Source organism: Scylla paramamosain, unplaced genomic scaffold (genome assembly GCF_035594125.1).
Source record: "Scylla paramamosain isolate STU-SP2022 unplaced genomic scaffold, ASM3559412v1 Contig4, whole genome shotgun sequence".
Lineage (NCBI taxonomy): Eukaryota > Metazoa > Arthropoda > Malacostraca > Decapoda > Portunidae > Scylla > Scylla paramamosain.
The window spans coordinates 2,927,501-2,943,631 of NW_026973669.1; the positions used below are offsets into that span (position 1 = coordinate 2,927,501).

The 16,131-nt window shown below is 39.3% G+C and overlaps 1 protein-coding gene across 1 annotated transcript; it reads left to right on the forward strand.

Annotated features, from left to right (window-relative positions):
- The first annotated feature begins 470 nt into the window (after positions 1-470).
- Positions 471-16,055, forward strand: LOC135096545 (proton-coupled folate transporter-like). Its single transcript, XM_063998112.1, has 9 exons — positions 471-609; positions 3,586-3,789; positions 4,877-8,715; positions 9,206-9,442; positions 10,195-10,693; positions 12,096-12,197; positions 12,541-12,678; positions 13,192-13,432; positions 13,576-16,055. Exons 3-9 carry the CDS (start codon positions 8,497-8,499, stop codon positions 13,685-13,687), a joined length of 1,548 nt encoding a protein of 515 aa, XP_063854182.1. The 5' UTR covers positions 471-609; positions 3,586-3,789; positions 4,877-8,496; the 3' UTR covers positions 13,688-16,055.
- Positions 16,056-16,131: the final 76 nt, after the last annotated feature.

Here is a 16,131-nt window from a genome sequence, read left to right on the forward strand (position 1 = left end):
TGTTGTTGTTATTGGTGATATTGTTCTCTCTCTCTCTCTCTCTCTCTCTCTCTCTCTCTCTCTCTCTCTCTCTCTTTGTGAGTGAGAGCGAGTTCTTCATCTTTCTTTCATAATCCAGAGAGAGAGAGAGAGAGAGAGAGAGAGAGAGAGAGAGAGAGAGAGAGAGAGAGAGAGAGAGAGAGAGAGTACAACTTATCTCTCTCTCTCTTCCTGTAGTTTGTAATCTCTCTCTCTCTCTTCCTGTAGCTTGTAAATGTCTCTCTCTCTCTCTCTCTCTCTCTCTCTCTCTCTCTCTCTCTCTCTCTCTCTCTCTCTCTCTCTCTCTGTCAGTAAGAACAAAGATCATCTCTCTGTCTACCTCTCTCTCTCTCTCCCCATGTCCCTCTCCCTCTCTCCAGCACGTGAGAGTGAGCTGGGGGACACTGCCCTCCACTGCGCTGCAAGGATTGGTGGGCACCCCTTTGTACAACTTCTGATGGAGTACGGCGCCTCTCCCACCTCCTTCAACGCTGCCAAGGACACGCCCCTGCACCTGGCAGCAGAGAGGGGGCGTGTGCACTCTGTAGCCGCGCTGCTGGCCAAGGGCGCCCCAACAGATGCTAAGAACAGGTTAGATAACAGTACAGAGAGATTTGGAAGGGGTTATCAAGGGTTCCAGTGGGTGTTATTGGGGTTCTCAAGGGTATTTTCAAGGTTCCAGTGACAGTTTAACAGTTTAACAGGCTGCAGTGGAAGTTATTGGGGTTTTCAAGGGTGTTTTCAAGGTTCCAGTGATAGTTTAACAGTTTAACAGGCTGCAGTGGAAGTTATTGGGGTTCTCAAGGGTGTTTTCAAGGTTCCAGTGACAGTTTAACAGTTTAACAGGCTGCAGGGGAAGTTATTGGGGTTCTCAAGGGTGTTTTCAAGGTTCCAGTGACAGTTTAACAGTTTAACAGGCTGCAAGGGAAGTTATTGGGGTTCTCAAGGGTGTTTTCAAGGTTCCAGTGACAGTTTAACAGTTTAACAGGCTGCAGGGGAAGTTATTGGGGTTCTCAAGGGTGTTTTCAAGGTTCCAGTGACAGTTTAACAGTTTAACAGGCTGCAAGGGAAGTTATTGGGGTTCTCAAGGGTGTTTTCAAGGTTCCAGTGACAGTTTAACAGTTTAACAGGCTGCAGGGGAAGTTATTGGGGTTTTCAAGGGTGTTTTCAAGGTTCCAGTGACAGTTTAACAGTTTAACAGGCTGCAAGGGAAGTTACAGGGGTTCTCAAGGGTGTTTTCAAGGTTCCAGTGACAGTTTAACAGTTTAACAGGCTGCAGTGGAAGTTATTGGGGTTTTCAAGGGTGTTTTCATGGTTCCAGTGACAGTTTAACAGTTTAACAGGCTGCAGTGGAAGTTATTGGGGTTTTCAAGGGTGTTTTCAAGGTTCCAGTGACAGTTTAACAGTTTAACAGGCTGCAGTGGAAGTTATTGGGGTTTTCAAGGGTGTTTTCAAGGTTCCAGTGACAGTTTAACAGGCTGCAGTGGAAGTTAAACCGAAATCCCAACCAAACAAACACTAAAAACCCCAACTTAGGATAGAAACAGCCACTGGAACCCTTAAAATCCCTGAAACTTGGGATCGAATAGTGTTAAAAGGGATCGAGACACTTCTAAAAGGGATTTGACTCTATAAAACACCTGTTCGATCCTTTATTACAGGTACCAAGAAACTCCCTGGGATGTGGCCTTTCTCGCTGGCTCCCCCTCCTCTCTGGTGTGTGCTGACCTTATCCTGACTGAACACATGCAGAGAAGGGAGAAGAAATAGAGAGAGAGAGAGAGAGAGAGAGAGAGAGAGAGAGAGAGAGAGAGAGAGAGAGAGAGAGAGAGAGAGAGAGAGAGAGAGAGAGAGAGAGAGAGAGAGAGGGGGTATGGTTAGATTAGGAAAGAAGGAAGGAAAGGAATAAGAAAGGGAGAGAAATTAATGAAGGAATGATAAAACAGGAGAATGGAGGAAGGAAGGAAGAAAGGAATAAGGAAATATTGAATGAAGGAATGAATAAATGAAAGAAGGAAGAGAGAGAGAGAGAGAGAGAGAGAGAGAGAGAGAGAGAGAGAGAGAGAGAGAGAGAGAGAGAGAGAGAGAGAGTTACCTAATACATTAACTCGTAATTATAATCTTCTAAAATAATTGTTGTAATTCAAATAACATAAATATAATCTTATTAGTATATTTAAGTAAAACATTTAAAACTATATTAATTACTGTTAAAATAGTAGTAGTAGTAGTAGTAGTAGTAGTAGTGGTGGTAGTATTAGTATTAGTAGTAGTAGTAATAATAATAATAATAATAATAATAATAATAATAATAATAATAATAATAATAATAAAGTAATTAGATAAAATTCTTCTACTCTTTTATTCTTTCCTCAATTTCTTCCTTCTTTTCTCCGTTCCTCCTTTCTTCCTTCCTTCCTTCTGTCAAACGATCTCTCTCTCTCTCTCTCTCTCTCTCTCTCTCTCTCTCTCTCTCTCTCTCTCTCTCAAGTTACATGTAAACAAAAGACCTCCAGCGAGAGAGAGAGAGAGAGAGAGAGAGAGAGAGAGAGAGAGAGAGAGAGAGAGAGAGAGAGAGGAGAGAGAGCGTGCGCGTGTACAGTACAACAGCTGAGTTATATAAACAGAAACACGTGTGTCATGACAGTGTTACCAGACCGACGTTCACGCCCTCTGTTGTTGCTATGTTGAGAGAGAGAGAGAGAGAGAGAGAGAGAGAGAGAGAGAGAGAGAGAGAGAGAGAGAGAGAGAGAGAGAGAGAGAGAGAGAGAGAGAGAGAAATTGATGGATAGATTGACAGGCATTGATTTAGTTTTGGGCGCCGCCGCTGCAAAATTTCAAAACGACTCGGGGGTTAAAAAGTCGACATCAAAAAAAATAAAAGAACGGCGTTGTGAAAATATAAAAAATAAACACTAAAAAATACGAACATAAAAAACGAATTCAGATGAACCAAGAAAAGTTAACTGCAAAAAATGAAATAGGTGGTATTTTAAATAGATTCGTGAGGTACTGAGTGGATTCTTATGCCAGTGACTCAACAGGACCTTTGTTCATTTCGTACCCAAGAAAATGAACTCATTGACCCAGATATGACCTTGTTCGCTGTGCCCAAGGTTGACCCCACTGACCCCAGGCCCCAAGACTCAGTTTTTCTCGTTAGATAGATGATAAACTGATAGATAGATAGATAGATAGATAGATAGATACACAGATCGTTATAGATAGACAGACAGACAGACAGACAGATAGATAAACATAGACAGACAGACACACAAACATATAAATAGAGAACTATTAAACCATTTATCAAAATTAGCAAGAACATATTAGCATTTGGAGAATTATATAATTTTCCTGTACAATTATCCCCTCCCTCCCCCCCTCCCCTCCCTTCACTTCCCTTCCCCCCTTTCCTCCCTCCCCTGCCCTCCACATCCCTTCCTCTTAGTCATAACCATTACATTAATCATACTGACCTAACTACTACTACTACTACTACTATTACTACTATTACTACTACTACAACTACTACTACTACTACTACTAATACTACTACTGTTTAAGGGAGAGTGGAAGGAACCGGAGAGAGAGAGAGAGAGAGAGAGAAAGAGAGAAAGAGAGAAAGAGAGAGAGATACCCCCACGGGCTTGGCATCACTGCGGGCCCAGCTGACAGCCTTGCATCGCTCTCCTTTATCTTCCCCGCTTCAATTTAAGCCCAGCGAGGAGAGAGGAAGGATGCTGGCCCTCACACCTTATTGATTAACAAGTAAGCTCCTCGTACATACCTGGGGACGGAGATTAGATGGTTATTATAGGTAAAATTAAGAATATATTAGATGAAGGGAGGGGTAGACGACAACAGAATCTCAGTTGGATTTTCAAAGTGCGTTTTTTTTTTTTTGTCTTTTTTTCATAATTTTCCTTCGTTTTCTTTGTTTTTTCTAGGTGTATTTTGGGTAGATAGGTTGGTTATTGGTGTTCCTTGATGTGTGTGTGATAAGTACAGCGTTGGGTGTTTGCGTAATAAGCTTGTGAGTAAAAATATGAACGATTTTAACCGGAAGATATATATTTTTTCTTTATTTTGATCGTTTTTTATTGTTTTCTTGGGTTGGTTCGAGGTAAATTGATGAGTATTGCTGCGTGTGATAAGTAGGAAGTGAATAAATGAGTGATTAGTTAACATGAGAGGAGAAATATGAGAATTGCTGCGTGTGATAAGTAGAAAGTGAATAAATGAGTGATTAGTTAACGTAAGAGGAGAAATATGAGTAATTTTGAAGGTTAGAAAAGATTAATGATATATTTTAAGCCCTATTTTCTCTTTTTTTCCTTTTTCTTAGGGTGTGTATGTGTATTTAGGGTAGACTGGATAAATATTGACGAGTAGTTGATGAAGTAGTAATAACCCTTTATGACCTCAGAAATATCTTTTAAGAGAACAAGAAAAAAAGTTTGTTTATCTATATATATTTTTTTTATTCTGTGAGCGTTGCAACATTGAGTGAGTCAGAACGTTATATAACTGTGTGGAGGTGTGCTGACAGAGAGAGAGAGAGAGAGAGAGAGAGAGAGAGAGAGAGAGAGAGAGAGAGAGAGAGAGTAATATTTTTTTTCTTTACAAATTTACCTTAACCTAACCTAACCCAGAGTATATTAAACACTAACTGCATGAAATTAAAATGAGAAATGAAAAGAATAATAATAATAATAATAATAATAATATATAAATAAATAAATAAATAAATAAATAAATAAATAAATAAATATCTCAATTATCAGAGTAGTCATAGATTTGTGATAATATTTTTGTATATTCATATATTTTGTTTTTTTCCCTTTTTTTTTTACAGAGTGATGCAAAAAAAAAACAAAAAAACAAAAGTCCCACACAACACATTCTGAATCTCACTGTAACACACACACACACACACACACACACAACACACACACACACACACACACACACACACACACACAGCTCAGGTAGAGAGAGACCAATAGTACAATTAAGTTAGGAAATTGTTAGTGTAAATGTGAATGTTTTTGTGGCACCCTGTAACTTGAACTGAATAGGGTTACAAGAAGAAGAAGAAGAAGAAAAAAAAATATAAGTATTATTATTATTATTAGTAGTAGTAGTAGTAGTAGTAGTAATATTAGTGGTAATAATATAGAACAAAAAAAAATACAAGAATTAAAAGTAGAAATAGTAAAAAGTAGTAGTAGTAGTAGTAGTAGTAGAAGAGTGTTTTTGGGTATTCAATAAAAATCTAAGTAAAAATTTAAATACCACATATACCAAACAACAACAACAACAACAACAACAACAACAACAACAACAACAAATAAAAAAAAAAATAACAAAACCCACATTTTTTCTCAACTACAGATTAATAATAATAAAAAAAGGATTTCCTTCATAAAACTCACAAAAAAAACAACACATTAAAGGCACAAGCAGCAAGTTAAATTTACCCTCACATTAAGATAGTGTCTGTATCTTTATAAGGGGAAGGTTAGCAAGATAGGAAGCTTTCGAGTGCGTTAAGTGAGTGAGTGTTCTGTAAATATTGATCGTAACTAATATTACCATGTTTACTTGCTATTAGGCTGTAGTTGAAGTGACACACGGGTTTTCAAGGGTGTTTTTACGGTTCTAGAGACAGATTAACAAGATTTCTACATTACTAACAGGGGGAAACACTCTTGAGAACCTCCACTACTTTCCAAAGGCTCTAGTTGAAGTGACACACAGGTTTTCAAGGGTGTTTTTACGGTTCTAGAGACAGATTAACAACATTTCTACATTACTAACAGGGGAAACACTCTTGAGAACCTCCACTACTTTCCAAAGGCTGTAGTTGAAGTGACACGCGGATTTTCAAGGGAGTTTTTACGGTTCCAGTGACAGATTAACAAGATTTCTACATTACTAACAGGGGAAACACTCTTGAGAACCTCCACTACTTTCCAAAGGCTGTAGTTGAAGTGACACACGGGTTTTCAAGGGTGTTTTTACGGTTCCAGTGACAGATTAACAAGATTTCTACATTACTAACAGGGGGAAACACTCTTGAGAACCTCCACTACTTTCCAAAGGCTGTAGTTGAAGTGACACACGGGTTTTCAAGGGTGTTTTTACGGTTCCAGTGACAGATTAACAAGATTTCTACATTACTAACAGGAGAAATGCTTTTTAAAAGGCTCTAATTGAAGTGACCTGGGTTTTAAAGGGTGTTCCTGTGACAGATTAACAAGACTTCTACATTATTAACGGGAGAAACACTCTTTAAAAGGCTGTAGTTGAAGTGACACAGGTTTTCAAGGGTGTTTTTAAGGTTCCAGTGACAGATTTACAACATTTCTACATTACTAACAGGAGAAACACTCTTTAAAAGGCTGTAGTTGAAGTGACACAGGTTTTCAAGGGTGTTTTTAAGGTTCCAGTGACAGATTAACAACATTTCTACATTACTAACAGGAGAAACACTCTTTAAAAGGCTCTAGTTGAAGTGACGCGGGTTTTCAAGGGTGTTTTTAAGGTTCCAGTGACAGATTAACAATATTTCTACATTACTAACAGGAGAAACACTATTTAAAAGGCTCTAGTTGAAGTGACGTGGGTTTTCAAGGGTGTTTTTAAGGTTCCAGTGACAGATTAACAACATTTCTACATTACTAACAGGAGAAACACTCTTTAAAAGGCTGTAGTTGAAGTGACACAGGTTTTCAAGGGTGTTTTTAAGGTTCCAGTGACAGATTAACAACATTTCTACATTACTAACAGGAGAAACACTCTTTAAAAGGCTCTAGTTGAAGTGACGCGGGTTTTCAAGGGTGTTTTTAAGGTTCCAGTGACAGATTAACAACATTTCTACATTACTAACAGGAGAAACACTCTTTAAAAGGCTCTAGTTGAAGTGACGCGGGTTTTCAAGGGTGTTTTTAAGGTTCCAGTGACAGATTAACAACATTTCTACATTACTAACAGGAGAAACACTCTTTAAAAGGCTGTAGTTGAAGTGACACAGGTTTTCAAGGGTGTTTTTAAGGTTCCAGTGACAGATTAACAACATTTCTACATTACTAACAGGAGAAACACTCTTGAAAAGGCTCTAGTTGAAGTGACACGGGTTTTCAAGGGTGTTTTTATGGTTCCTGTGACAGATTAACAACATTTCTACATTACTAACAGGAGAAACACTCTTTAAAAGGCTCTAGTTGAAGTGATGCGGGTTTTCAAGGGTGTTTTTAAGGTTCCAGTGACAGATTAACAACATTTCTACATTACTAACAGGAGAAACACTATTTAAAACCTGGCTAGTCATCTCTGTGGCCTTGAAGAGAGAGAGAGAGAGAGAGAGAGAGAGAGAGAGAGAGAGAGAGAGAGTGTTTCAGCAAAGATAACAATAGATAAAAAAATAAATAAATAAATCACAATAACTTTTTACCACTGATAAGTAAAGATCAGTTGCTTTTGATAGGAGAAAGACAACTCCTTAAATAAACAAGTAAAGTGTGCGGTTTTCTTTCATAAGTGTGTGTGTGTGTGTGTGTGTGTGTGTGTGTGTGTGTGTGTGTGTGTGTGTGTGTGTGTGTGTGTGTGTGTGTGTGTGTTCTCTCAAAGCACTTAACACACTTTTGAAGAAGGAAGAATAGGGAAATAATTTTTTTTTTTAAGTATTTAAGTGAAGTTTGATTTTATAAGTGTGTTAGTTTGAAAAGTAAGTGTTTTTTTTTAAGTATATAAGTGAAGTGTGGCTTTATAAGTGTGTCTAAGCTCCCTAAGACACTTAACACACTTAGAACAAAGAAATAGAAAAGATAATTGTTTTAAGTAAAGTTTGGTTTTATAAATGAGATTCAAATTAAGTGTGTTTTTTTTTAATATATAAGTGAACTATGGGTTTTATAAGTGTCTCAGCTTAAATAAGTGTGTTTTTTTAAGTATATAAGTGTGGATTTATATATTAGTTTTGAAATAAGTGAAGTTTCCATTCTATAAGTACATTAGCCTCAAAATAAGTGGTTTTTTTTTAAGTATATAAGTGGTGTGGGTTTTATAAGTGTGTTCTAATTTTATAAAGGCACTTAATACAGAGTTTGGATAGACATACAGACATACAGACAAGTACAGAGTGTTGCAGAAGTGGTGTGTTTGTAATCCTTTCTGTATTTATGTATTAATTTCACGGTTTTGCAAAGATGTATATGTAGCATTCAGAATATAAGACAGACAGACAGACAGATAGATAGATAGATAGATAGATTAATAAAAACAGACACACACACACACAAAATAAACAAATAAACACCATAAAAACAAAAAAATAATAAGCAAAACAAACACAAAATAACAAACACACACAAACACACAAACAAACGAAAAGAACCAACAAACAAAACCAGCAAAAAAGAAACCAACAAAACAACAAAAAAAAACCCAACAAACAAACAAACAAACACGAAAATGAACCAAGATGACCAAGACCCAATTTTGCCCCCCCATGACCCCGCCACCCCCGCCGCGGACCCCACAGGCGAGGGGGGGCGTGGTGGGGGGACGCGGGGATGCTGTGGTCGGGTGTGTGAGGGGGTACGGGCGGTCACCATTGAACCAGTGCTGTTTTTATATGTATTGGCTGCAGTGATGATGGGCACTATTTCAACAAATCTGCTGCTGGATAAGGTAAGCTGTTGTTGTTGTTGTTGTTGTTGTTGTTTAGTCCTTCATACATTCTTAAACTGCCTTTGAAATACGACTGCTGCTGCCTAACTAACCTAGCCTAACTTAACGTAGCCTAATCTTGCCTACTGCTGTTTTGTCTTCTGTTGATCCGTAAAATAACTCAAATACATTCTAAATCATCCCAAAAACATCCTTTAATATGAAAACTAACTTTAAACACTCTGAAGACCCCAAAACTAACTTAAAACACCCCAAAACACTTTAAAACACACCAAAAGTATCGCACAACACCCAGAAACTTTAAAACACCCCATAACCCACCGAAACATTCCAAAAACACTTTAAAACATCTTAAAAACCTTAAAAACACCTTGAAAACAAAACAAAAAACACTTAAACTACCCTTAAACACCCCAAAACACTTAAACTACCCTTTAACACCCCAAAATCCCAAATGAACTTAGTAAAAAACCCTTATCATCCCCCACAGATATGCCGAGAGATGGCGTACCCAGAGGAGGTGTGCTTGAACCTCACCTCTTACACCACAACAGAGGCGGAGGTGCAGCAGAGGGTGACAGTGACCTTAATGTACTATAACTTGATCACCAGCCTTCCATCGGTTTTGTTTGCGCTCTTTCTTGGCTCTTGGAGTGACCGACATGGGAGGAAAGTGCCGATCGTCTTACCACTCTTCGGAAACTTAATGTCATCTTTAGTCTATGTGGTAAGGAACTGTGCGTGCGTGTGTGTGTGTGTGGGGGGAGGAGATTGTATTTTTGGGGTTTGTGTTTGTTGTTATTAAAATTTATGTCATTGTAAGCGCAATAACGATAATGGAGTGTTTGTTTATTTGTTTGAAAGGGAGTTGTAGTTTAGTTTAGTGTGTGTGTGTGTGTGTGTGTTTCGTGGCAGGGCGGGGAGAACAGCGTGCGTGGGGTGGAGGGTGAGCGAATGTCACTGCTTGAGTACTGAAGCCAGGTCAGCGTAAGGTCAGACTTAGCTTGAGTGTCTATGTGGCAGGTGTCAGGCCAGGCCACGGTCCTCGCCTCGCCACGAAGACAGACTCCTGCTGGTGTGCCTGTGGGGAAAAAGGAAGGTTTTGCTTGAATTTATTAGAGTTTACGGGGATAATGGTAGACTGGGGAATAAGGAGTTTAGTGATGTGACAGAAGATGTAGAAGTTACTTTTACACTAAAGATTATACTGCAAGGAGAGACACTGCTAACGAAACAAAGTCAGCGGTTCTAGCTCATCAGTGTGGGGTGGAGCGGCTATCCTGCCAGCCCTCCACAGCGATGTATGGCAATGTGTGGTCTTCAGGCGCCTCTGCCGTGAATAACCGATGATTCTATGTGTGGCTGTCTTGTTCAGGGTCTTTTTTAGTGTGTATGCTGGTTTATGTGTGTGTGTTTGTGTGTTAAATGAGATATAACTGCCATTTCACCTCAACGTAACCTAACCTAACCTCTCACCAGGTGAACGCATACCTGACCACACTGCCGTCATCCTACCTCCTGTTCGCCGGCCTCCCCATCGCTCTCACGGGGGGCATGTCAACCCTCCTGATGGCCTGCTTCTCCTATGTGTCAGATATCACTCGTGTCAGATCGCGCACCACCCGAATTGCCTTATTAGACCTTGGATTCAGCCTCGGCAGTCCTATAGGCATATTATTAAGTAGTATAGTTTATTATTACATAGGTTATTTAGGCATATACACATCAGGGACCTGTATTTTCATTATTGCGTTGCTTTACGTTATTACCTGCGTCAAAGATACCAAGGGCCCCAGTGCGAACCCCGCGGGACTCCAACAGACTTCCGGGGTGGCCATGGGGAGGATGTGCGCGGACCTCTTTGACACGGATAATGTGAGGAGGTCTTTCGCCACGGCTTTCAAACGCAGGCCTCACAAGGGACGCGCCAAAGTCCTCCTGCTTATTGCCGCGATGTGCCTCATGGTCATGGAATTTGGTGAGTTAGGATAGGGTAAGGCTGGGTTAGGTTAGGTTAGGATAAGGTTTAGTTGGTTTAAGATAAGGTTTGGTTGGGTTAGGTTAGTTTGAGGTTAGGTTAGGTTAAGGTAAGGTTAAGGAATGTGGTTAGAGTAAAGGTTTGGCTTGGTTAGGGTAAGGTATGCGTTTGGTTAGGGTAAGGTTTGCTTGGGTTGTGTTTGGTTAGGTTAAGGTTTTTGGTGGTTTTCCCCCGTGTTTCATTATTTTTAAGTTTGGTTAGGCTAGGGTAAGGTAGGGTTGCCATACGTCCGGATTTTCCCGGACATCCGGAAATCAGATAACGAAATCTGCGTCCGGGGGATTTTTGAAAATCCCTCAAATGTCCGGAATTTCACCTTCCATCATTACTGTTAAAAAATCACATTAAATTTACTTGGTTGAAATGATGAGAGAGAGAGAGGGGGGTGTTCACCGAGTGGCAGCTGCTTTGGTTTGGTTTCGATGAAGAATTTTTTTTATTGATTTTTGTTGCCCTTGGCCAGTGTCCTTACATAAAAAAAAAAAAAAATGAAGTCGGTGGTCGCAGCCTTCACAACGCCGCCTCACTTGACGTCACGCTCGCGCCCCAGTCTTTCACCAGCTCTGATAGGGGTCAGCTTGGATTACTGTTTGCGGCCTTGTGACCTCGTCATTACAACTATTACTTGTTCTTGTCAAGATGCCCAAACGAAAGTGTAAATTCACTGCAGAGATGCAGAACAAACTCCCGTGCTTCAAAATGTCAGGGATGAGTGGCAAGCCGAGTGTTGGTGTGAAACCGTAAACCAGGAACATTTGTCTCACTGGCACATGAAGGCATCAATGACTTAGTGACTTGTGACCTCTGAGAAACATCAGACAGCGGTGCAAGAAGAGGCTTCATCAATAAAGATACATTATTTTGTTATCAGTCATATGCAAAGCTAAATAAGTTGAGTTTCTTTTAATTAATGTACATGTGTTTTCCAGTATCATATCAGGACCATAATCAGCTGTTAGTGAAGCTGTCCGGAATTTTGATAGTTCATATATGGCAACCTACGATAAGATTTTGGTTGGCTAAGTTAGGTTAATTTTTTTTGTTTTTCATTATATTTTGTTTGGTTAGATTAGATTACATAGATTAAGTTTTATTACATTAGATTAAGGTAGGTTATATTAAGTTCTTTTTAGATTAGATTACATAAATTAAGTCTTTTTAGGTTAGATCAAGTTATTTAGGTATTCTGTATTTTCTATTTATACAAACATTAATATCTCTCTCTCTCTCTCTCTCTCTCTCTCTCTCTCTCTCTCTCTCTCTCTCTCTCTCTCTCTCTCTCTCTCTCTCTCTCTCTCTCTCTCTCTCTCTCTCTCTCTCTCTCTCTCTCTCTCTCTCACAGGAGGGATTGGCATGGATTACCTGTACACCAAGAGAATGTTTGGCTGGACTTATAACCAATACGTGGAACTCAGTGTGACTCGGCTCCTTATCCAATTGGTCGGTGAGTTTTGGGTTAAGTTAAGTCAGTAGTTCAATATTTTATAGATTTACAGGGTGTCACACAAGTTTCTGGGGATATCGGCAGGTTAATCTAGTTGAAAAATGTTCCTTATGCCTTGAAGGTTTTGTTTACGGTACCCTCTTGTTGTGTGTGTGTGTGTGTGTGTGTGTGTGTGTGTGTGTGTGTGTGTGTGTGTGTGTGTGTGTGTGTGTGTGTGTTCTCCCTGTATATACCAGACCCGCTTGTAATATCCCTTAGGACAACAGTATCTCTCTCTCTCTCTCTCACACAAAATCACATTTCAAAAAACACTCTCTCTCTCTGTCTCTCTCTCTCTCTACAGTGACATCAATAGTGCTACCAGTGCTGAGCTACAGACTGCAGGTATCAGACACGGTGCTGGTGCTGGTGGGCTGTGTGTCCAAGATAATGGGGATGTTTGTAATGGGTATTGCCACAGACCCCTGGTTCCTCTATCTGAGTAAGTCACCCTTGAAATTGTCCTGGCTTAGTTCGTTTTCTTTGATTTGGGAAAGTTGATTGGTGGTTTTCTATGATTCAGATTATTATTTATTTATTTATTTTTTAATTGGGGTTTATGATGTGTTTAGGTGTAATTCATGCCAAAATAAATAAATACCACAAAACACACTAAAACACCCCAAAATACCTAAAATTCCCAACCTAAAAAAAAACTGCAAAACACCCAAAAAACACTTCAATTTCCAAAAAAAACACCCCAAAACACACTTAAACACACCAAAACACCCCAAAAACACTTAAAATCTCCCCGAAATAAACACCCCAAACACACCAAAACACCCCAAAATACACTTAAACACACCAAAACACCCCAAAAAAAACAAAATCTCAAAAACCAAAAAAAAACTCTTAAAATTTCTCTAAACACCCCAAAACACACTTAGACACACCAAAACACCCCTTAAAACCTCCATAACACCCCAAAACACTCACTGCCAACTGAACCCAACAGGTGCAATCATTTCAAGCATTGGTGTTCTTCCTCTCGTCATCACACGCTCCCTGATCAGCAAGACGGTGCCTGGGGAGGAACTGGGGAGGATATTCTCAGTCCTAGCATCCTTCGAAGCCGTCATACCTCTTGGTTCGGGCCCCCTCTATACTGCGGTGTACAATGGGACCATCCGAACCTTCCCTGGGGCTGTTTACTTTTTGTCAGCAGCCTTGTATGTGGTTGTTGAATGTATATTTGTGTAAGTATTGGGCCTTGTGGGTTGTAATTGTGGTGTAGGTTGTTTAAAGTGCGTGTGTGTGTGTGTGTGTGTCAGTCACTACTACCACAATGACAAGAATAACAATAATCTCTCTCTCTTCTCTCTCTCTCTCTCTCCCTCAGGTGGGTATTCGTCAACAGAAACGCCTCCCCTACCTCCTCCTCCTCCTCCGAGCCCCCAGTGCCGCCAACCTCACACATACATGCTGACGAGGTTCCAAACATTGACACGTAAATATAGCACGGCGTTGAATATGTTGCTAATTATGTATACGTTCAATGGCGTATGTATATTGAGGGCTGAATATACAAGGGTGACTAAGAGGGGGTCTGGTGGGGGTCTTCAAGTGGCACAGGGGACGCAACAAGGGTGACTAAGAGGGGGTCTGGTGGGGGTCTTCAAGTGGCACAGGGGACACAGCAAGGGGGACTAAGAGAAGGTCTGGTGGGGGTCTTCAAGTGGCACAGGGGACACAATAAGGGGGACTAAGAGGGGGTCTGGTGGGGGTCTTCAAGTGGCACAGGGGACGCAACAAGGGTGACTAAGAGGGGGTCTGGTGGGGGTCTTCAAGTGGCACAGGGGACACAACAAGGGTGACTAAGAGGGGGTCTGGTGGGGGTCTTCAAGTGGCACAGGGGACACAACAAGGGGGACTAAGAGAGGGTCTGGTGGGGGTCTTCAAGTGGTACAGGGGACACAACAAGGGTGACTAAGAGGGGGTCTGGTGGGGACACAACAAGGGTGCCCTACACAAGGTCCTCAGGGTGAGTAATCAGGGCAGGACAGGAAGTGAAGGTTGAAGCTTGGTAAGGAAAGAGACAGGAGGGCACTGGTGGTGAGACAGTGACTGGAATGTGACTGGCATGAACTCAGTAGTCAGGCTGTTAGTGCCGAATCACCAGGGACCTTTGAAACAACACTGCGCAGGTGTGGACAGGGAGGACAGGTGCAAACAGACAGATGTACCACTACTACTACTACTACTACTACTACTACTACTACTACTACAACTAAACAGACCGGCATATTTAATACAGGGATTGCCACGTGTAGGTCTGATGGCTTCCTGCACCAACCCTTGTGTTCTCTTTATATCACAAAGTTTTATAAGACTTTCTGTTTATTTAATGGCACAAAGGGATCTGTCAGTACTTGTATAAATAAAGAAAAAAGGTGTTATTTATTTATCTTGTCACAAAAGTTGGTTTAATTGTAGTTTTCTTTTTTTATTTATATCAACGTAATATCAATTTTTCATTATATATATATAAAAAAATGTGTATTGTTTTTATATATCTTGTCACAAAGTTGTAATATTTTCATTTATGTGGACTAAGTTAAATTCTCATTATACAGTATTTATTTATTTATTTATTTATTTATTTATTTATTTATTTATTTATTTACTTACTTACTTATTTTTGCCAGATTAGTCAGTTTGTTTTATTCATTCATTTCCGAGCAAGACAAGACGGAAGCTGCAGTGCGCATCACAAAAAAAAAAAAAAAACTTTATTTACACAACATTGCTCACTTCATTATAATTATTTTACTCTTAAAACGTAATTATTCAGTATTTTACAAGACTGTGTGTGTGTGTGTGTGTGTGTGTGTGTGTGTGTGATGGCCAACTTGGTATAAGGACAGACAGACAGATGAATATTTAATCAAAAGATATTATTTATACGTATATCGTGATGAATTAGCTTGATATTGTGTTTAAGTCAAGGTGGCATTACAGAAGGAACAAATAGTTTTAAGTTTTCCTTTAATCTAATTAGAAGAAAAGAAAAAAAATATGTATTGAAGTTGTTTTAATTCAAAGCAGTAAGTTTGAGTTGACTGGAAGGCTTCCTAAAAATGTGTTTGTAGTTAGTGGAGAAATTATTGTACTTTTAAGGAAATTATTTAAACTACCTAAAAATTCAGTATATAATGAGATTTAAGGGAATATTGTGTGTTTTTGTGTAGCTTTAAGTTTGCTGGTTCCTTCACACTTTGCCTTGGGGGGGAAAGGAAGAGTCTTTAGCAAAATGTGTTCACGTCAGTCTAGGAAATTGCTTTTATTTTTATCATTTTTTGTTTATTTTGCGTTACTTTTGATTTATTTATTTTGATTTATTTATTTTTTCTCAGGAAAGATGTGCTTTTTCTTTTTATATTTCTTTATGTGAATTTTAAGTGCAATTTTTTTTAAGCAGTACTTTTCAATTAGGAAAGGTAATTTTTATTTATTTTTATTATTATTATTTTTTTTTAGCTTGACTTCAATTAGGAAAAGGTGTTTTTCTTTTAATTTCTTTTTTTTTTAGATTTTTCAATTAGGAAACGTTTTTTTTATTTATTTTTTTCCTATCGCTACTTTTCAATTCGGAAAAGTGCGGCGCAAAAATACCTCAAATTAATAATATCAGGTACGTCACTCCCTTCCACATTCCAACTATTAAAAGAAAAAGGTATTTAATATTATTTGTGAGAGAGAGAGAGAGAGACTGTATTATCTATTTTATTGTATGTACATTGCGTAGCCTCTCCTTGCCGCTGTATAATACCCATTGGAAAGGCTGCAATACATATGCCAAAATAAAGGTGATGATTGTTATACTGTTATTTTGTTGTGACACAGAGAGAGAGAGAGAGAGAGACTACTACTACTACTGCTACTACTACTACTATCA

Bases quoted from the DNA above. Each gene is read 5' to 3' on its own strand.
- LOC135096545 (XM_063998112.1), top strand. From the start codon at position 8,497: ATGAACCAAGATGACCAAGACCCAATTTTGCCCCCCCATGACCCCGCC. The intron at 8,716-9,205 runs GTAAGCTGTTGT...CATCCCCCACAG, and splicing joins CAAATCTGCTGCTGGATAAG to ATATGCCGAGAGATGGCGTA. The intron at 10,694-12,095 runs GTGAGTTAGGAT...TCTCTCTCACAG, and splicing joins CCTCATGGTCATGGAATTTG to GAGGGATTGGCATGGATTAC.